Source organism: Castanea sativa, chromosome 2 (assembly GCF_040712315.1).
Source record: "Castanea sativa cultivar Marrone di Chiusa Pesio chromosome 2, ASM4071231v1".
NCBI lineage: Eukaryota > Viridiplantae > Streptophyta > Magnoliopsida > Fagales > Fagaceae > Castanea > Castanea sativa.
In genome coordinates this window covers 16155268-16177456 of record NC_134014.1, presented here as the reverse complement: position 1 = coordinate 16177456, position 22189 = coordinate 16155268, and the positions used below count along the sequence as shown (strand labels likewise).

At 38.1% G+C, this 22189-nt stretch overlaps 1 protein-coding gene across 1 annotated transcript; it reads right to left on the bottom strand.

Moving 5' to 3' along the window:
- Positions 1–17937: 17937 nt before the first annotated feature.
- Positions 17938–20350, bottom strand: LOC142625743 (auxin-responsive protein IAA14-like). Its single transcript, XM_075799453.1, has 5 exons — positions 19888–20350; positions 19334–19557; positions 18641–18776; positions 18358–18419; positions 17938–18251 (listed from the first exon to the last, which is right to left on the bottom strand). The coding sequence occupies exons 1-5, from the start codon at positions 20142–20144 to the stop codon at positions 18214–18216; spliced, it is 717 nt and encodes a 238-aa protein (XP_075655568.1). The 5' UTR covers positions 20145–20350; the 3' UTR covers positions 17938–18213.
- Positions 20351–22189: the final 1839 nt, after the last annotated feature.

Sequence of the window (22189 nt, the reverse complement as noted above, 5' to 3'; positions counted from 1 at the left end):
GGCCAAAAATAATAAGAAGACAAAGAAAAATAGAAGACTTCTCGACACAGCAACTGCCCTTCTCGGCTATGCTATGGCACATGACATAATTGTCTTTCTCGGAATTCTAGTACCCCAGATTACTCTCCTCTTCTTGAAGTCAAGGTCTCACTTTTCAACCAAGACAGAGTGAGTAAATTGAGTAAATAAGTTGACCTAGAAGTCTTTAATACTGGGTAAGTTTGAAGATTGAATATATGTTTGAACAACATATTGTAATATGTCTATCGTTCACGTCGCTCTCACTTTTTTTTTCGTTGGCACTCCCAAATTTATCTTCTATGGATTGAAGTAACTAAATCAATTTTTTTTTTCTTTTAAAAAAAAGAAATTTGTGGCCCTTTTCTGAAGAAGAATGATGGCACAATTTATATGTAATGTGAATGGAATTTGGCGCTATCTTTCTTTTCTCGTAATATCAATTAATGGAGTGGATGCAATTTGTCTTAAGACAGGGAAAGTTTTAATACCTATTTGTTGTGAGTATTCCCTCTTCTTAAGAAAACCAAGTAAACCAAGAAAGATTGTATGTGTGTGTACACACGTGCATTATGCGCACGTGCTCTCTTCTTATTAGGATGGCTAGGGATGGCCATGGGTAGGGTATGGGTCGGGTATACCCATACCCTACCCGAAATGTTTACCCATGGATACTCAGATACTAATACCCATTATTATCCATACCCAATTCTTACCCGGATTTATTATCCATGGATATCCATGACCTACTCAAAACCCATTTAATTTTTTCTTTTTAAAATCCAAAAACATTTTAACTTAAAAATTAAAAAAATAACTCTATCTTAAAAAAGAAAAAACTAATCCATAACCTTGAAATCAGATGTGTGTACTTCTTCGCCTCTTTTTTCTTTCATTTTCTCGGCAAACAAATAGCCCTTTGATTTCTTTTTCTTTTTTTTTCTAGGAAAAATAACAATCTTTTTTTTTTCTAGGCAAACAATTAGTGTGCTTTGTTTTTTATTTACACCCAAAGTTTTTAGTGCATCATCTAACCCACGAAGTATAGTAAAAAATAAGCTTAAAAACAAAATTAATGATTGCAGATTCAAAAGCCCCAAACGAGTTTCAAATTGAAATAACAATCAAATGCACATTGAGAAAGCAAAAGAGTGTTTTTTTTATGACAATCTGCAAGGTTTTGGAGAAACCCATTCATGAGATTAAACCCATAAAAAGAAATGGACATCAAGGTCGTACAAAAGCCCCAAGACTCCAAAATTCCTCTTTTCCTTCAAGTTTTTCTCAGCAACCAAACACAAAGAAAGAGATAGAGAGGGAGCAGAATGTATGGAAACCACGAACAGTGAGATCGGCGGTGGGTCCACGAACGGTTTTGTCGCGTCTCCAAAGTCTAGATCAGCGACGACAGGTCTGCTTCGGTGATGCATGGTTCAATCTCCTCTGGGTTGAGAGAGTTTATTCAGAGATGGAGAAGACCACTGTAGTAGTGGTGCTGGTGATTGGAGGGATGAGTTTAAGGTACTGGGCCATGGAGGCTCTCGGGTGAGAGAAAGAGAGAGAGTAACGGTGAGGATGGAAGCTCAAGCTGAGAGAGAGAGCGAGACACCTTGGCTTTCTCACCAGTGCAGAGAGCTCTGAAGTTCTCAACAGTTTTAGGCACACAATGTGACAGTGAGGATGGAGGCTCAAGTGAGAGAGAGAGTGAAAGTGAGAGAGTTAGGGTTTTTTTTTTTTTATATATGGGTCGGGTATGGATAATATCCATACCCTACCCGATCTATTCAGGTAATATCCATACCCTATCCAATTAGGTTCTACCCATAAAGAACCGGGTATTACCCAAAACATTTGGATCGGGTAGGGTAGGGTATCCATTACCCAATGGGTATGGCCATCCCTAAGGATGGCTACATATGAGTGTACCTTCTTCTATTTGAATGGTGTATAGTTGTTAGTTCATGTACACATGACTTTTTGAGAAGTTTACTCATGTAATGAATTTCTAACTTAACCCACAATTTTGCAATTGTTTTCTCCATCGTTTTGAAACTTGAGCCACTAAAAAAAACTGAAAAATGAAGAGGTTTAAGATTTTTGAGGTTGAACTGGGGTTCAACCGATGTCAAACCAGGACTAAATAAAAATGATTAATTCAATTATACTTAATAAATTTAATATTTTGTAACATAAAAACTCAAGAAGCTAACTTGTCCCAATGGTTAGTAAGTGTCAGACTATTTCTTGAATGAGTAGCCAAGGTTTGAGTCCCCATGCTTGAATTTTATCCAAAAGGCAAAAACGAATAAGTCTAATGCCACAACTTGAGCTACTACTCGCTCATGTGGCAAGTTGTGGTTGGTAGAGGGGTGATGGTGGGTCCATGTGGGGACACCCTTCTATCAACCATAACTCGCTTATGTGGCAAGTTGTGGTTGGTAGAGGGGTGATGGTGGGTCCATGTGGGGACACCCTTCTATCAACCGGTTGGTAGAGGGGTGATGGTGGGTCCATGTGGGGACACCCTTCTATCAACCACAACTCACCACATGGGCAAGTTGTGTCAAAAGTTGTGGTACTAGACTTATTCAGGCAAAAACATAGACTACCCTGAATTGCTTGCCAAATAATCGGCTAGACCTCTGATTCTTGGTTGAACAGGCTGATCTAGTCCAGTTATGAAAACTATGGTATTCTCCTCTACAACCTCTTTTAAAACTTCATCTATTAGAGACAACTGAATTACACTGTGCTCATTCCAAGAGATCTTTCTTTTCATCATCTTTTGCTAGCAAAACATCCTTGATGTTTCAGTGCTTTCAATAATTCTTTTTGCACTAACAAAACACGCATTTTAGCACACCACAAATTGAAATTATTTCTCTTTAAAAAATTTTTATCTCAAATTTTATTGCGGACAAAATTTTTATCGTCTTCCTTAAAAACATTACATAACCAAATAGATCTTATAGCTATTGGAACATTCAGTTTCTTGAACAAAGAACTCAAAACAAAATTTAAATAACCCCTCAATCCAAACAAGGAACTGATGGCTCTGGTACCAATTTGTTGAGATAGTGGAAGTTTTGATACCAATTTGGTGTGAGTGTATTCAATGATAGTAGGTTTATGTAAAATAGAAAAACCAATCACATAATGAACAAAAATATTGATATGGTTTGGCCTTAGGTTTACATTCATAGGCAGAGAAAAAATTTCACTAAAAGTGTAATTGGATAACGCTTATTTTGCTGAAATTGAAAACTTATTGCTGAAAGTATTATAAATAAAGGTAAAAGTTAGTTGAAATAATACAATGAGGCCTATAAATAGTATCAAAAAGTGATATATAGTATCAAAAAGTGATATATAGTATCATAAAGTATATGAACAGTAACGTGGGACTCGCCAAATTTTCAGCAAAATTCAAAAATCTTTTCTTCAAAATGCAATCCAAACGCACACTAAGAAAATAGAAAATTACGAAATTAACACAAAAGTACTCTCATGAAGCCCAAATCCAAAATACATTCAAATAGTTCTCCCTCACGAGAAATATAAACAAGATAATTTTCTGTTTGCTATACAACTGCATGGCTAGAACTCACTGTCCTCAAAAAACCCAACAAAGGTGAATATATATATATAGAAGGTTTGCCACATGTCATGAAAGGACCTATCAAGATTGGCTAATTGGATTCCTATTAATAATAAGACTTAGTCAACTAATTTGCCCAAAACGAGTCACCGACTCAACAATTTTAACAATTTTAATAGGCTTTCCAAAGCTTAATATCGTAAAAAAAGAGTGACAAAATTATCTTTTATTTATCATATTCCATATTAATTTTAGAAGTAATCAAATATATAATTCTTGCCTACAAAAAAAAAATAATTGGTGTTTTCATTTGATGATAAAGAGCATAATTATTATAAGTGACGCCATCAGTTGAAACTCTAACACACACACACATGATATATAATATAATTTTTCTTCTGCGTCCCTTTTTTTTATTTATTATTATGATGGTTGTAGGGGTGAAGGGCCCATATAAGGATATTGGGCTATGGGCCACACTCGAGGGCATTAGATGGCCTGAGGATAGATCAATGTTGACAAAGACAGGTAGGTTATTATGCCAAAGAAGAGGTCAAGTCATAGTAAACAAGTGATGTTGTTCGAGGAGTTACTCCTCCTCGGATGGTAGATTAGAGTCCTGAAGTCTGACCACCCATCAAGCCCTAGGCAGTGGGCAACCATGCTTGGGAAGATAAACTTCAGTGAGAAGTGAGTCACCAGAAAGATGAGAAAGATCTGGGCATAAAGTCGCTACTACCGCATTGAATGCTCTGCATCTAACCTCCTGACTGCATTAATGTGGAAGTGATACCTAAACAATAGTTTCCAACCTGAATAGTAGTTTCCAGTCTTACAACTACCCATAGAGACCTTAGGAAGGTGTTGATGGGACAAGTATTAAGAAGATTAGTAATCTGATCTACACATGGAAGGTTGGGATGAAAGAAGAGAATGCGATATAAAAAGGAGGAACCCTATGACAAGAGGGGGCAGCTGAGATTGAGAAGGAAAGAAAAACACTGTGTAATTAAGAACTTGAACATTTGTGTAAGTCCAAGAAAACATATATAAGAACAGACCTTCCTCGGACTTGACTGAAGAGCATCCTTCTTTGTCTAAACTGCTTGTCTTGCTTGTTCTGACAGTAACTAACCCATCATCCAACTCATTGAACAATCAATATTAGACTCACTCTCTAACAAATTCATTGTTTTGGGCTCTTTGGGCCATTGTCTATGCCATTTGGGCTGTGACACAAATCGTGTCCTTACAATTGGCGTCGTTTTGAGCCTGTTCAACCATGGTGACCGGGAAGAATCTATAAGATCCCAATGTCAAGATCATTTTGTTAATCTTAAGCGAAGGAGAGACTGTGAAGTTAGTGTACATACCACTAGAAGTGGGAGTCATGTTTCCCATAGCGAGGACACCAGGATTATGCAACTGGAGATAGATAATTTACGGAGGAAGCTACGCCATAAAACACAAAGGGGAATTCCTTCGTGCTTAGAGGCTCCCTCTAATGATGATGATAGCTACAAGCCCAGGTCACGGACTCCTCCCAGTGAATCTTTATCTTATGATGAGGATCGCCATCGTAGGCGGAGGAGCGGAAGCCCATCTAGCAAGGGCTTGGGGGGGGGATGCTATGAGTACGGCCTTACGCCAAATTTTCAAATCCCCGTTCACACGGAGGATTGAAGGGGGAAAACTTCCTCGACGGTTCACTTAGCCAACATTGACCATGTCTAATGATAGGACGGATCCAGTGGAGCATGTTAGCCATTTTAATCAAAGAATGGCTATCCACTCGAAGAATGAGGCCTTAATGTGCAAGGTATTCCCATCTAGCTTGGGGCTAGTAGCGATGAGATGGTTCAATGGGTTGCAGGAAGGATCGATTAGCTCCTTTCAAGAGTTGACCAGGGCATTTGCGGCCCGATTTGTTACATGTAGTAAGGTTCCTTGTCCCTTGGATTCCTTTCTGTCTATGGCCATGTGAGAGGGAGAGACCCTAAAGACGTACTCAGATAGGTATTGGGAGATGTTTAATGAGATAGATGGAAACTTTTACGATGTAGCAATAAGGACATTCAAGGCCGACCTGCCTATTGAGCATGATTTGAGGAAGTCTTTAATGAGGAAGCCTGTCCGAAGTGTGCGTTAGCTCATGGATCGAATTGATGAGTATAAACGGGTTGAGGAGGATCGCAACAGGGAAAGGGGAAGGCGAAGGTAGTTCCCCAAGCCTGAAGAGATTTTAGGTCAGAGAGGTATAACAATAATCGCTTTAGAAGAGATTTTGCTGGACATACTGGCTTTGCCACTGCCCAGGTAGTCAATACAGTGTTCAAGGAGCCTGTGCACCAAATCTTGGAGAAGATAAAAAATGAGTCATACTTTAAGTGGCCAAATAAGATGGGAAGAGACCCCATGAAGCATAATCAAAGTCTTCATTGCTAGTACCATCAAAACCGAGGACACACTACAAAAGAGTGTAGAACTTTACGTGATCACTTGGAATAGCTGGTCAAAAGTGGGAGGCTGAAGCAATTCCTATATCAAACTACTGGGTAAGGGAGCCAGGCAGGTTTAGCACATCAGAGGGATGCTTCCTCAATACCACCATTGGGGACGATAAGTGTCATTCTTGCTACCCCAGGTCGGACTGGCTCATTTCCATCTAGGGTTATGTCCATAGTAAGGTCGCAAGCTAATGATTTGATCCTTGATCCTAAGAGGGGAAGAACAGAAGTCTGACCAGCTCTAAGCTTCTCTGACAAGGATAATGTTGGAACTTTTCAGCCACATGATGACGCCTTAGTAGTTACCCTTCGAATAGGAGGATATAATGTGAAGAGAGTCTTGGTGGATCAAGGCAACGGCACAAAGATCATGTACCTTGACCTATACAAGGGGCTTAGGTTGAAGCCCGAGAATTTAGTCAGCTATGATTCCCCTCTTGTGGGGTTTGATGGGAAGACAGTTATCCCAAGGGGCTAGATCAGATTGTCTGTTCAAGTCAGAAGTCTGGTGGCGGACTTTGTTGTGGTGGATGCATATTCCCCCTACACTGCTATCATGGCAAGGCCCTGGCTTCATGCCATCGGGGTTGTTTCTTCCACCCTGCACTTAAAAGTGAAGTATCCCTCAGGGGACCAAGTCAAGGAGCTGGCTGGAAGTCAAGCTGTGTCCAGATAGTGTTCGGTTGCAGCAATTAGATATCAATCTAAAGAAGAATCCTCGTCCATTATTTAAAGGGATTTGTAGCAACCAAAGGAGAAAGTGATGTACTCGGACACTATGGCGAAGGGGGAAAGGTGCGAAGTTGGAGAAAATCACCATTGATGATGATGAAGAAAGATACTTTCAGGTGGGAGTTCAGTTGCTTCCCCGGGAGAAGGAAGAGTTCGTTTCTTTCCTTAGGAAGAATGTAGATATGTTCGCATGGAGTGCTTCTGAAGCTCCTAGGGTGGATTCAAATTTAATTTTTCATCATCTGAATGTGAATCCATTTGTGGCCCTTAAGAAACAGTCGCCTCGACGCTTTTCTAAAGAACATTCTGATGCTGTCAAGGAAGAGGTGGGGAAGCTTAAACGCGTAGGGGCAATAAAAGAGGTTTTTTACCCAGAGTGGTTGGTCAATATAGCGGAGGTAAAGAAGAAGAATGAGAAATGGCGAATGTGTGTGGACTTCACAGACCTGAACAAAGCTTGCCCCAAAGACCCTTTTCCTATACCTCGGATTGACCAGTTGGTAGATACGACGGTTGGTCATCCTCGGATGAGTTTTCTGTATGCCTTTCACCATCAAATACCATTAGCCCTAGCTGATCAAGAAAAGACTACTTTTATAACACCCATTGGGAATTATCATTACAAATTGATGCCATTTGGGTTGAAGAATGCAGGATTTACTTACTAGAGGATGATGACTAGAATGTTTGAACCTCAACTTGGCAAGAATATTAAAGTCTACATAGATGACATGGTGGTGAAGAGCAAGGAGGTGGCTAAGCATGTGAATGATCTTGGAAGCATTTTTGAGGTGTTGAAAAAGCACAAGTTGCGCCATAATGCTTCCAAATGCTTATTTGGAGTCGGTTTAGGTAAATTTTTGGGCTACATGGTCACTCATCGTGGGATTGAAGTTAACCTTGATCAGATTAAGGCAATCAATGATTTACAACCTCTTCGGAATCCCAAAGAGATCCAAAAATTGATAGGAATGACTACAATCTTGAATAGATTTATCTCTCAGTTTGCAGATAGATGTAGGCCAGTTTTCTAGCTCTTGCACAAGTGGAAAGGGTTTGAGTGGAATGAAGAGTGTGCCCTAGCTTTTCGGCAATTGAAGGATTACCTGTTTAGGCAACCCATTATGTCCCGACCCGAGGAGGAAGAGGTCATTTTTGCCTACCTTGCCGTGGCATCTTATGCGGTTAGTCTGGTGTTGGCAAGGGTAGAGGATGGAGTACAGCAACCAGTCTATTATGTGAGCAAATCATTACACGAAGCATAAGTTCATTATTTGCCCTTGGAGAAAGCCATTTTGGCAGTGATGCATGCTACGCAGAAACTCCCTCATTGCTTTCAAGCTTATACAGTTGTAGTTTTAACTCAACTTCCTCTGCAGTCACTTCTCCAAAAAACTAATTATACGGGGAGAATTTCTAAGTGGGGGACGATTTTATGGGCATTTGACATCAAGTATATGCCTCGGACCTCCATTAAAGGGCAAATTCTTGCAGATTAACTGGTAGAGTTTACTTTAGTCTCTACCAGGGCCTTCATCCTAGAAGTTGTATGTTGATGGTGCAACTAATCAAAGAGGATCTAGAGTGGGGCTAGTTATGGTGTCCCCAGACAAGATTACTGTTGAGAAATCTTTAAGGTTAGGTTTCTCGACCACAAACAATAAAGCCGAGTATAAAGCTTTGCTAGTAGAGATTGCTATGGTTCAAAAGCTGGGAGGAAAGGCAGTGGAAGTGTTCTCAAACTCAAGGTTAGTTGTAGGCCAGGTAAAAGGAGAGTTAGAAGCTAGATATTTGAGAATTCAAGAGTATTTAAATCAAGCTTGGCATTTGCAGTCAATTTTTGAGTTTTTCACTATACAACAAATTCCGAGGAGTAGAAATACATATGCTGATTCTCTAGCAACTTTGGCAACCTCTTCTGGACAAGACTTACCTCATGTTATACTTGTTGAGGATCTGCATAAGCCCACCGAGGAGAGGAAGGAGAAGGTCCAAGTTCACCAGATCATGGTTAGACCTAGTTGTAAAGATCCTTTGGTCCTGTTTCTCAAAGAAGGTATTTTGTCTTGTGAGAAGGGTGAGGTAGATAAAGTACAGAAGAAAGCTCCTTGTTTTTGGTTGTCCGAGGAGCAAAAGTTGTACAAGCGTTCATTCTTTGGACCATGCTTGCTCTATGTCCATCCTGAGGCAGTGAAGCCACTGTTGGAAGAGTTACATGAGGGAATCTATGGAAGCCATACAAGGGGCAGGTCACTATCACATAGAGCCTTCACTTAAGGGTATTGGTGGCTTAGTATGCAGAAAGAGGCACAACAGTATGTAAAGAAATGTAATCAATGCCAGTGATTTACTCCAAATATTCATTAGCTTGGGGGTGTGCTCATTCCCTTGTCTAGTCCATGACCATTTGCTTAGTGGGGCTTCGATATTGTAGGACCATTTCCTAAGGCTGTGGGAAACCGAAGATGGCTTCTCGTCAGAAGTGATTATTTCACAAAGTGGGTGGAAGCCGAACCATTATCCAATATTAAGGATCTGGATGCAAAGAATTTTGTGTGGAAAAACATAGTTACTCAGTTTGGGATTCCTCACACCTTTATCTTGGATAATGGGCTCCAGTTTGACAGTAAAGCCTTCAGGAGATATTGCTGTGAGTTAGGTATTAAGAATAGGTATTCAACTCCGGCTTATTCACAGGGAAACGGGCAGACTGAGGTAGTCAACAAAGTTATAGTGAATGGACTTAAAAAAAGGTTGGACGAGGCAAAGGGTAGATGGGTGGAAGAGCTGCCACATGTTTTTTGGACCTATCGAACTACTCCTTGTCGGTCAACAAGGGGAACATCATTCTCAATGACATACAGAACTGAGGCAGTGATCCCATTAGAGACTGGGTTCCCAACACTAAGGACGATCATGTTCACCCCTGATAGCAATGATAAGTTATTGGAAAGAAGCCTAGATTTGGTTAATGAATGAAGGGAAGCAGCCATGATCCAACTGGCATATTATCAGCAGAAGCTTAAGCAAGGATATGATACGGATATGAAGGAAAGGCCCTTGGCCCCAGGAGACTTGGTGTTGAGAAAGGTCGTGGGCACTACGAAGAACCCTTCTTAAGGAAAGCTGAGACTTAATTGGGAATGGTCATACTGCATCACCTCAGTGGCTAGTATAGGTGCTTACTTTTTGGAAGATTTAGATGAAAATGTTGTATCATGCTCATGGAATGTAAATAACCTATAAATGTACTATTTTTAATGAAAGGCATTCCTGCCATGTTTTTGTTTCTATTGTTATATATTGTGTTCTCTATTCATCTAAGTATTAAACAGAACCTTGGTCATGCCTGGTTCCTCGAACCACATACCTTGGGTAAATTAATACTTCTTATTCATCTAAGTGTTAAACAGAACCTTGATCATGTCTAGTTCCTCAGACCACATACCTTGGGTAAATTAATGTTTTTCTATGTATCTAAGTGTTAAAAACAGAACCTTGGTCATGCCTGGTTCCTCGGATCACATGCCTTGGGTAAATTAATACTTTCCTACTATGATAAGTACTAAGCAGAGTCTTGGTCATGCTTGATTCCTCGAACTACATACCTTGAGTAAATTAGTACCTGATCTATCTGCAATAGATAACCAAGACTCTTGTCGTAATAAGTTAACTGAAGAAATATCCATGAGCATTACTTAAAGCATTTGCAAGTATATCTATGAAATGCTCTTGGGTAATAAGCCTGATTTCGTGGGGCCGTGCTCCTCAGACCAAATGCCTTGGATAAATCAATGCTTCACATCTACTGGAAATCATTGATGGAGTCTTGAACCACACATAATCTTTTGAGCCATATATCTCAAGTACACAAAGTGAGTTTCTAAGTTAAATTGCAAAGTGTTAAATGTTAGTTGCTTGGAAAGTTAATTTATTGCATTACCAATTGCATGAAATGTAATGGTTAGATTACAAGTTGTATAGACATCTATCAAGGTTAAAGGCAAAGTTGTATTTTAATCAAAGGAGGTTATAAGTTATGCATACATCAATTAAACAGTGATCAGGAATGAAATAATGTTTTGTTTCACGTAAACAAGATGAAGTATAAAGGAACTTAACAATTCTTCATTAAATAAAGCCTCAAAAAGGCAAAAAGAATACATGTTTTTTAAAAAAAATATATATATATCCACCATATAGGTATATAATATATACTATAAATACACTTGGGAGGGAGATTGGCCTTTGTCGCAGTTTGGGTAAGAGCCTCGTATGCTGTTGCTTGAGCCACACCCTTACTTTTAGGGTCTTCCTTGGTGGTGATGGGGAGTGTGGCCAGCACCAACATCTGGCCTTGGGATGCCCCTTTCTCTTTGGAAGAGTTCTTGGTTGGCTCCTTATCAAGAACTTTGCCTTTGGCTGCTCCTTATCCACAGCTTTGGGTTAGTCGGCCTCCTTGGGAGGGACAGGAGGGGTTGGAAGGGCAATAGCAAGGGTAACCTGACTAGACACAGGTGCTTTAGGGGCAACTTCAGCTTGGGAACTAGAGGGGCCTGCCACATGAAGTGCTGGGGGATATTATGCATTTTCTGCCCTCCTTAATGGGGAAGAACCGTCCACCCCAGCTTGGTTTAACACTTCATTCCATACTTAGAGGCAGTAGCCTCTACAAACCCCAGTGACCTGGGCCCTAAGGTTCTCCTCAGTCTCTGTCACCCCAACCTCGTACCCTTCCTGCTCAGCCTTACCTGCAACTTCCTCTGCCTCCTCCAGCTTTTTCTTTAAAGCCCCTATCTGCATTTTAGCTATGGTAAGCTGATCCTCGGTTTGGCGCAGTTGGCGCTAGCTCTCTGCTTGCCTCTCGGCCCCCTTTAGAGTTGCCTCAACACTCTTCCTATCCTTGTTTGCCTTAGTCAGCTTGACATTGAGGTCTTTAATCCTCTGTTCAGCCAGATTAAATGCATCGACGGCAGCTATGCGTCACGCCTCATCCTCTTTCATTTGCTTGTGGGTATCATCTACCCATTCCTTAGCGAGATATGCTGCCTGGATCGCCTTCAAAAAAGAAAAGAAAGAAGTTAAAATAAATTTATTAAGGGCAAGATTAGTATGAATACTATGTAAAAAAAAAAAAAAAGAGGAAAAAAGACTTACCAAGGCTAAATCTTTTCAGGGTTAGGAACAGTTCATGTTTCTTAAATGTCCTCGTGTTGGCAATGTCCTAAAGTAGCAGTAGTGGCTACTCCAAGGCATTGGCCACATAGCCTGCCTTACCCTGCTGGAAGTCCCTGATGGAGGAGTCTAGGGGAAGAGGAGCTCCATTCAATATCAAGGGGGGATCCCAGATCTAGACCCTGGGGCGATGATCACATCCTTTCTCTGCAATTGCCCCTCGCTTGAGGACCTTGTTTGTGCTCCCTTAGCTATTTTGGCCCTTTTCTAGGGCTTGAGCTCTTTAGAGGGGATGACCTCTCCCTCCTCAACCACATTCTTGCCCTTCCCATCCCACTTTCTTTTCTTGTCCACATTTTCAGGCTGGGAAGTGTGGGTAAGAAGAGGAGTGGAAGGTCGGGTCTGGACGGCCACATCAGGGACTGACCCTCCTACGTGAGACTCATGGAGGGCAAGTAGGTTCGTCTTTGGCTTTCTCTGTAGCACCATTAAGTTAGGTATATTAGAGGTTTCCTGGATGCTGCTAACTTGTGCAGGGGGAAGATGACTGAAAGTAGCGCTTGAAGGCTTTAGAAACTGGGGCTGGTCAAAAAACTTGGAAATCCTCCTCGGAATCTGAAACCTACACTACTTTGGCTGCTTCTTCAAGAATCAAATGGGAGGAGGTTTCCTCTTCCTCGGTGCTGCGCTGAAAAGGTAATTTTGTTGGTTGAGTACCTTCGGGAGGAGGACTAGATAGGAAGCCGGGCATTGCGATATTGATTTGGTGCAGTCGAGGATCCTTCGCCTTGATCACGTACTTGGAGGCTTAGAAGCTGGTGGATATGGGTGTGTAGTTGAGGATGACGTGAGCCGCTTGTAGTTATCCGTCGGAATGGACAAAAATTTCAGACTGAAGTATCCTCGTCAAGTCGAGCTCGTTGACAAGATTGAGGTTTGGGATTGTAGAATACTTATCTGCAAATTCGCCAAGAACGAAGATATGGTTAAAATAAGACATTGTTTAATAAAGAGAAACAAGTTTACAAATTAGGAAAGGAGAAGGGAGAAAAAAAACAAAAAAAAAGATTGTTAGTGAAAAAATGGGTAGTGTTAAAGTAGTAAGCCTAAACCTAAGCACCCCACCTGGTGTCCCATCTTGTGTTAGGCAATGAAGTTTATCATGCCATTACCCCGAGACAATTAGGAAGTCTTTGTCTATACCCTTGTTAGTATGAAGGAGGCACGATATGAGCCTACCTTTGGGGACCCTAGTTTTCAGGTAATATCTCTGACTTTTGAGTTTCTGACAGTTGTAAACTCAGTTAATGTCATGATGGGTGAGGTTCACACCCATCTTCTTGTTAAGGGCATCTATGCTACTTAGTATCCTAAACATATTAGGGGCACATTAGGTCGGACAGAGTTTGTGGGCAATTAGATAATCCCTAGTCACTCTACCCATGAGAATTCTCATTCCTCCCTCTATAAAAGCAATCATGGGGATTACTACCTCCCCTTACGATCTCAAAGCATGCCATTTTCCTTGACGGCAATACCGGATCAAAACCCCAGCCGGAATGTGGTAACGGGCCTTAAAGTCCTCTATGCCCTCTGGGGTGTCTACTAACTTAGCGAATCTACCCATTAAAGGTGTGAGTGGGGATGATTGAAAGGATAGGGTGCAAAAATGAAGGGTCGAGGAAGAAAGGTCCTAAGAAAGAAAAGGTAGGCTAAATGTTACTTACAGAAATGTAGAATAGCACCTCAAATTGAGTCTTGGAAGTTGAAGATTCAAAAAGTGGAACGTCTAGAATCTTCAAGCAATTTAAATAGGGGTGGGAAAAGTAAGTGGGAGAATTCCCACTCAAATCCCCACAAAATCTCTTCACCATAGGATCTTCATCACACTGTGGAACGTGGGGGATAGGGCGCCGTATGGAATAAATGCTAAGGCATCCCGAATGCCTAAGCGTTAGGAGCGTGCTCCTTTGCAGGTGAAAAGACACCTACATGTGAGGAAGTGACGTGAGCGTGGGAGGTATAACTACCAAAGGTCGAAATCCCAATTTTCCTCGAGGAGAGAAATAGTAGAATTTTGAGGGGGCTATTGTAGGGGTGAAGGGTCCATATAAGGGTCCAGATAAGTGTTGACGAAGATGGGTAGATTATTAAGCCAAAGGTTAAGTCATAGTAAACAAGTGATGTTGTCTGAGGAGCTACTCCTCCTTGGATAGTAGATTAGAGGCTTGAAGTCCGACCACCCATCAAGCCCTAGGCATTGGGCAACCATGCTTGGGAGGATAAACTTTAGTGAGAGGTGAGTCACTAGAGAGATGAGAAAGATCTGGGCATAAAGCTACTACCACCGCATTGAATGCTCTGCATCTAACCTCTTAGCCGCATTAATGTGAAGTGATACCTGAACAGTAGTGTCTAGTCTTACAGCTATTCATAGAAACTTTAGGAAGGTGTTGATAGGACAAGTATCAAGAAGATTAGTAATCTGATCTATACGTGGAAGGCTGGGATGAAAGAAGAGAAGGAGATATAAAAGGGAGGAACCCCATGACAGGAGGGGGCAGCTGAGATTGAGAAGGAGAGAAAAACATTGTGTAATTAGGAACCTAAACATTTGTATAAGTCCAAGAAAACATATATAAGAATAAACTTTCCTCGGACTTGACTGAGGAGCATCCTTCTTTGTCCAAACTGCTTGTCTTGCTTGTTCTAACAATAACTAGCCCATCATCTAACTCATTGAACATTCAATATCAGGCCTACTCTCTAACAAATTTATTGTTTTGAGCTCTTTGGGCCATTTTCTATGCCATTTGGGCTGTGGTGCAAATCGTATCCTTACAATGGTCATGCTTTTATCTTTAATTACAAAGGTAACGAGAAAAAAAAAAAACTCTCTTATCATCTTATCCCTTAAAAAAGAAAAATGTTTTCTCTAACCATTTTGAATTTGTCATGAAAATGCAAGATAAAAATCTAAACATTTTCTAACAAGTCTACATGAAAAATTTAAAATTAAATAAATTTGTGATACAAATTTAATAATCATAACCAAATAAATGAAATGGTGGGCAACTTTAAAAAGTAAAAAAAGAAAAAAAAAATCGTAGTGTGAAAACAAAGATACAAGTTTGACCCAAAAATAAATGTTAGGTATAACCTATAAGGAATAAAGTGACAAGAAAGAAAAGACAGATTTCTTTTAGCCTTACTTTTGTAAACAAAGATAAAGCGATGAGTATTAAAAAAGAAAAGAAAAGCAAAGGAGAGTAATTATTAAATTCTAAGGTATAGAAATTCACATCAATAGAAAAAAAAAAAAAAAAAAACAAAAAAAAAAAACAAAGCATCTAATGCAAAAGTATGATATAAATTCAAAAAGTCATGTACTTTTAATGAGTGATCTTAGAACAATGTTAATAAACTATTTTAGGAAAATTTTTACACTACTTTTATATATGAGAATATAAAAAGGTGTTAAAAAATTAGTTATTTTGTTATTTTCTCATAATAAATTTCTAAAAATATTTCATAAATCAATGCCTTTAATTAAGACATTCATTAACTAGCACCTAATACAAAAGTATGATATAAATTCAAAAAGTCATGTACTTTTTAACGGATACTCTTAGGACAATGTTAATAAACTATTTTAAGAAAATTTTTACATTGCTTTCATGTATGGAAATATAAAAAGTCGTTAAAAAATTAATTATTTTTTATTTTCTCATAAAAAATATCTAAAAATATTTCCTAAATCAATGTCCTTAATTAGGGTATTTATTAACTTTTCCCTTTTTATATTAGGTGGCTTGTTTTTTTTTTTTTTTTTTTTTTTTAAACATTAATGTGGGATGCTACATTTTCAGGAGTAGTTAATAATTTTCCAACAAAGTGATGAGAAAGAGGACTACTGAAGTGGTCCTTCCAACTAGGGGTGTCCACAGGAACCCGAGAACTAACCCACCTGCCCAAACCGCCCGGACTGACCCGATGCTGGTGACGGTCGGAGACGGGTCTTCGCCACCAAAAACTGACTTAGGCGGGTCGGATGGCGGGTTTTCCTCTTCAAAACCTAAATACTTGATCTGACCGATGAAACCCATGAAAGAAGGCTAGAGTTCCTAGATTCGTTCAGATTCATCGATATTCCAGTGAAGGTTTGGTAGTTTTTGGTTAGATCTGGTGAAGATCTAGGTTTTCCTACTTAGATCTGGCGGTGAGATGAAGATTTTGCTTAGATCTGCGAGTGCTTTTGCTTCGATTTTTCTTAGATTCGGCAATGAGAAGAAATTTTCACTCAAATCTGAGCTTGATGTGGTGGTTTTTGCTTCAATTTTTGCTTAGATCCGGTGAATTTCACTCAAATATGAGCTTGAAGTTGTAGTTTTTCTTAGATCCAGTGTTTTTTGCTCGAATCTGAGCTTGATGTTGTGGTTTTTCTTTGATTTTTGCTTAGATCCAGTGAAGATTCGATGATTCTAACTCAAACCGAGGCCGACCGACCCAACCGTTGTCCACTGGAGACCGATCCGACTCGACTCGAGGTCGTCGCCGGTTGGTGGCAAGTTGTTCAGCCGTGCACCCGATGTAAGCGGGTTGGTTGTGGGTTGGGCATAAACCCGACCCGGACCAACTTGTGGACACCCCTACTTCCAACCAATGAAACTATCTCACACATGCAAATGTGTGGGTTGACATCCTAATTAGCACAAAAAGTAAAACATAAATAAATAAATCATCAGATGACATCACATTTGCATAAGTGCAATGTTTTATTAGTTGGAAGAACAACTTTAGTAGTCCTCCGGTGAACCTAATAATTTCTCGAGAAAAAGAGATTGTATATGGATTTTGAAATAATAAATGTGGCTATTCCATTAATAAAAATTTAGAATATTTCTTTACATTATTTTTTAAGAATATTTGTTTGCGCTTTTATTTTTATTTTTTTCATAGATAGTTTGAGAGTAGGGGGATTTGAACTTTTAATATTTCTGTTGGAAGCATCAAAATGTGCCAATTGAACTACACAATTCTTGGCAATAGTTCTATACATGTAAAACTAGCACTAAATATGATATGTAAATTTTTCTATAAAAAAAATATTTGATATGTAAATGGTAATTTTGTTATACTTGTTTTTCTCTACAATAATAAGTTTAAGGGCAAAGCCAAAAGTTTTTTTTTAAAATTGAAAGGAAGAAGGAAATTGTTGTTGGATTAGGTAATCCCAATAATCAAATTAAAGGAATGTTATTAAAGAGAATTTGTTGCCTTCCGGGACCATTCCACTTCTCAAAAAACAAAGTATTTATATTAATTAAAAGCAGCACATGAGAGTGTCATAATGCCAGATCCAAGAAATCCCTAAAGCTTAAAAGAAATAGAGAGAGGTGAGAGAAATGGGTAAAGAATTCGATGGACAATATACACTTGATAATTGAAATGGCCGGGTAGTACCACTTTAATTTCTTTGACCTAAATTAAATGTTAGGGATCCCGTAACCTTCAATTATGATCCTAAAATTAAAATAATATATACAACATCCACCTATGGAAACTACCAAAGTACGTACCATCTGAGCTTAAATAATTCCACCCACATTTCAATCAAACAGTCTACATTCAAAAAATTAACTATTTGTGTCCCAACTGGTAATACAAATTCCATAAACTAATGGCCATGAATGCAAGCCCCATCCACATGCACATGGTCTTGTTCCCTACCACATTTGGGTCCTGGTTTTTAATACCTTCCTCACCTAAAAACAATAATAACTCTCAATAAATTAATGAATAGAAAGGAAAATAAGGGATATGAAGAATCTTTTCATGGAAAAAAATATATAAGTAGCATTAAAATTAAAGGAATAAAACATACAAACAACTATGACAGCAGGGACAGCAACAAACAACATTAAAATAGGTGATTATTAAACAAGCCATTAGCAATAAACAAGGCAGACAATCGGGATAAGTTTATTGCTTCTTGTCTATTACAAATGTCCAGATCCTTTGATATCTATATACGATCAAATTTTAAAAAAAAAAAAACAAAAAAAACAAACAAACAAACACAATCAAAAGAACATGCACCCTGCTTGATCGATCCGACTCGTGCGAAAGTGCCTTCACGTATAAGTCCTCATGGATGCAGGAGTTGGCTAAGCTAAGCATAGTTCAGCTACGGTTCTTGCACTTCTCCATGGCTCTTGGGGCTGAAAGTTAAACCAAATTTACATTAATTATAGTCTTACATATAAAAACTTACAAAAATACAAATAGTGAAATTAGACCAAATAATGTATTTTTGAATATACATACCAAGACCAATAGCTTCTGATCCTTTCATTATGCGCAGACGCTTGCATGAATCAACAAACATTCTGTATGAAATCAAATAAGAGTTAGTACTAATAGTTGTAATTTCACTTGGTCTTTAAAAAATTTTCTAAGTAATAAGAATTCTGAAACATTAATTCTCCATTTTCTCCATATATTTTGTTGGCAAGCTTATGTGTTATATTTCCATATATATTCTGTACTAGTTATTTGATTATCCATGTGATTTGGCTTAGGGTTTATTTTAGAGGGATGAAGTACTTACTCCCATGGAACATCGCCCACAAGCATCCAATCACCATCCTTATCTTCATAGGTTGGCACATATTCAGAGCTGTTCAGAAGATCCATCAACTTGCTCTCATTCATGAAATCAATCATTCCTTGGGCCCCATAATTGCCTTTAATTTAAACAAACATAAAAACAATATAAATTACTTATACATAAAATATCAAATCAACAATAAAGTGATAAAAAGCCAGCTTGTAATATGCAATCAATCATATCATTTCAAGTTCCACTTGCTCTAACATATGTTCTTTTCCAGATCTACACAAGGTGAAAATAAAACAAAATAGAACTTTTTAATTAATTACTACTAATTATGTATTTAAAACATAGTTTGCAAATAATCAATCTGTTCCATGAAATACAAAATAAGACCTACCTGAATGGGAAATTATTATTTTTATTTTATATTAATGATGTTGGGGTCAAGATCTCTCATACACATGGATATCTATTGGAAACTGTTAATAGCTCTTTAAAATATTTTTTCTTTCTTTTGGATCAATGAATATTACTTATGGAACTTCAAAAATCATATAATCCTCCTACCAAAAAAATAAATAATAATTATATAATCCATGAATTTTTATAGTCTTGTTTTCTACCTAAAAAAAAAAAAAAAATCATGTTCTCTATATTTCTCTTATAGGCAACAATTACTAGACTCACCCATGGTAAAGGAACTGAACATCTTGGCCAAGGCATCAGATAGTTCTTGGTAGCTCTTGTACATTTTCAAGTCCACCTTACGAAGGTATGGTGCACCATCCATGCAAACCTTCACAAAGGCTGCACCAGCACTGCTTGCTTTCTCTCCCTCCTCACTTGTATTCTTCTGAGCCATCATATTCTTCCTGTACGACCTAACTGGTGGCCATCCCACAACTTGTGCCCTGAAATCCATAATTACCCTTTTAAATTCTTCCTCCTTTCTTTAACAAAACTATAAATCAAACCCTAAAAGCTATATTCTCTGGTATTGAATCTATTGATCAGTATTGCCAAAAATAAACATGAAAGTAAAAGAAAAGAAGTTGAGAATTTTGACCATAAATAAGCAGCTTTTTTATCCAATAGAAATGTGACCTAAAAGTTTCTATGAGCTAAAATGTGCTAACAGTACAATAATAATAGTATTTGGGATAATAGCCAAACCCCATATAGCAAATTTAGAGTGACTAGAATTTCTATTGAAAAAATCAGAGATAGAGTTGATGGCTTACTTGGCTGGTGGCTTCGCCGGGTTTTTCTCCTTTGAAACAATATTCTTGTTGTTATCTTCCTTGGACTGAAGGTTAAGTTTCAGATCAACAGTCTCTGAGAAGCCTCTTTTCCCGGTAGCTTTGAGAGTCTCAGGCTCAGTAGTTCCAGCACCACCACCACCACCACCACCAGGTAATCCAAGACACAGCTCAGTCTCCTTGAAGTTCAAATCACGCTCAGTGCCTAGCACGTTCGTCATTTTCCGGCTAACTTCCATGAGAAAGTCTGGTTGTGGACACAAAGAAAATTAACAAGTAACTTGGAATCAAATAGCTACTATATGATATTTGGGTTAGACTAATTGCTTTCCTTTAATTTGTTTCTTCTTAGAGGCTTTAGCTTCTTCTTCTTGTACTTCTATTATTATGTGTTGCTTAGGCTCTTAGCTATAGAGAGAAAGAGATACCCCAATAATATAACTGCGTGGAAGTTTGTGTGTCTGTGGCTGCATGTGTACGTCATGTCCAGCATCAGATGTCTTGTGTTCTGACACGTGGAGATAATTGGGACGTTGATCTTTCAGGATTTAACTGTCTTTGATGTCATATGATTTTGCCGACGTGCATGATTGATTGATTGGCTTTGGAGCTAGTGGCTGTGGCTGTAGCTGTGGCTGTGGGTTCCCTCCAATTATGCCCTAATCCATTTCCCCAGTCAACTGTCACATGTTTGGCCGTACGACATATAAGGAAGTATTTTCACTTTTCAGCCGAGAACAAACATAAATACCATTTTAATTTTGAATTTCTTCGATATATTTATGTGCGTGAACATATTGAGAGAATATTATTGAATACTTTAGAATTAAAGTACTATAAATATATACTTTCTTATTTCACATGAATTATGAGTCTCATTATAAATTTAATTAGTAAGATATACCCACAGTTACGTGAGAGAGGAAGAATACTACACATTTATGGTATTTCAAAACTATTTAATAATTACCCTATATTGACGACATGTAAAGATTGAGTTCAATGTTAGCTGCATTGTATCCATTCAAATAATGTCATGTGTTGACAATTGAACATGTGTCATTATATGGATGAGTTCAATGCAATTGGACACTGCATTCAATTTAAATCCAAAATTTCAAATTAACTTCTTAAGAAATATGATTATGAAATACCAAAATTTAAAGAGAAATGTTATGTATACGATTTTTTCATAATACTTTTACAACAAATTATAAGTAACAAGTTATTATCGGTTGTTATTGGTAGACAAAAAAGTAATTTCAGTAGTAGATTTAAATTTGAACCAATAATAACTAACTAAATATAAATTTTTGTGAAAGTATTATAAAAATGTTGTGAACGTGACATTTCTCAAATTTAAAAACTCATTTGTAATATATGTAGCACTTGCCTTTTCAGGAAATTATTTTGCTTTTAAATTTTATAAAAAAGGCTATGTAGAATTAATCATGTCCTTATACCACCTAGTTATAGTATTCCGTAATATATTTTTTATGGTTTTTTTTCTTTTCTATATTTGAATTTTATTGGTTTGATTTTTCTGGGTTTGAATTTTCTTGGTTTATTCATTGTGTTCATCCATGTTCATCTAAGAACCAACTGAAATGAAAAAAAAAAAGTTTATTAGATTTTAGGATTTATTTTAATTTTTATAAGTTTTTTGTTTATTTAATTATGTGGTATAATTAAAATTATGTGACATGATTTAATTAGACCAAGTAACACATGTGGTAGGCTTAGGTGTCGCTTAACAAACACATCAACATGAACATTAACGAAGGGGCTGTCAATCAAAATGAACCCCTAAAATTAGGGAAGCAAATTAAATTTTTAAATGTTACCTAGCAAAATCAAAATGAACCCAAATCATACTTGCCACTCACTCAAGAGCTCAATTCGGATTAAACAAAGTATAGTAAATATAGGTTTGCTTAGAGCTGACAAAATCGTATCCTGATTTGTTGATTCGCTCAAACCTGAAGGATAAAATTGGTTTTATATATATATATATATATATATATATATATATAGAGAGAGAGAGAGAGAGAGAGAGAGAGAGAGAAATGATATGTCTACAATATTTTGACAACTGTTGACGTAGCTTTCTCTTCAAACTGTCAATTTCCAACTGCATGGCCCTAGCCTTCTCTTCATGTGAGACTCTACTTCCACCTCGCGACTAACTCCTGCTCATATGGGTGGTTAGTACACTTCCCTTGCGATCTCCACCTTGTTCAATAGTATGAACATCATCCTGACGCTGAGACCCCCTAGACTCCAC

Bases quoted from the DNA above. Each gene is read 5' to 3' on its own strand.
- LOC142625743 (XM_075799453.1), bottom strand. From the start codon at position 20,144: ATGGAAGTTAGCCGGAAAATGACGAACGTGCTAGGCACTGAGCGTGAT. The intron at 18,420-18,640 runs GTAAGTACTTCA...GATTTCATACAG, and splicing joins GTGGGCGATGTTCCATGGGA to AATGTTTGTTGATTCATGCA. The intron at 18,252-18,357 runs GTATGTATATTC...TTTAACTTTCAG, and splicing joins ATCAGAAGCTATTGGTCTTG to CCCCAAGAGCCATGGAGAAG.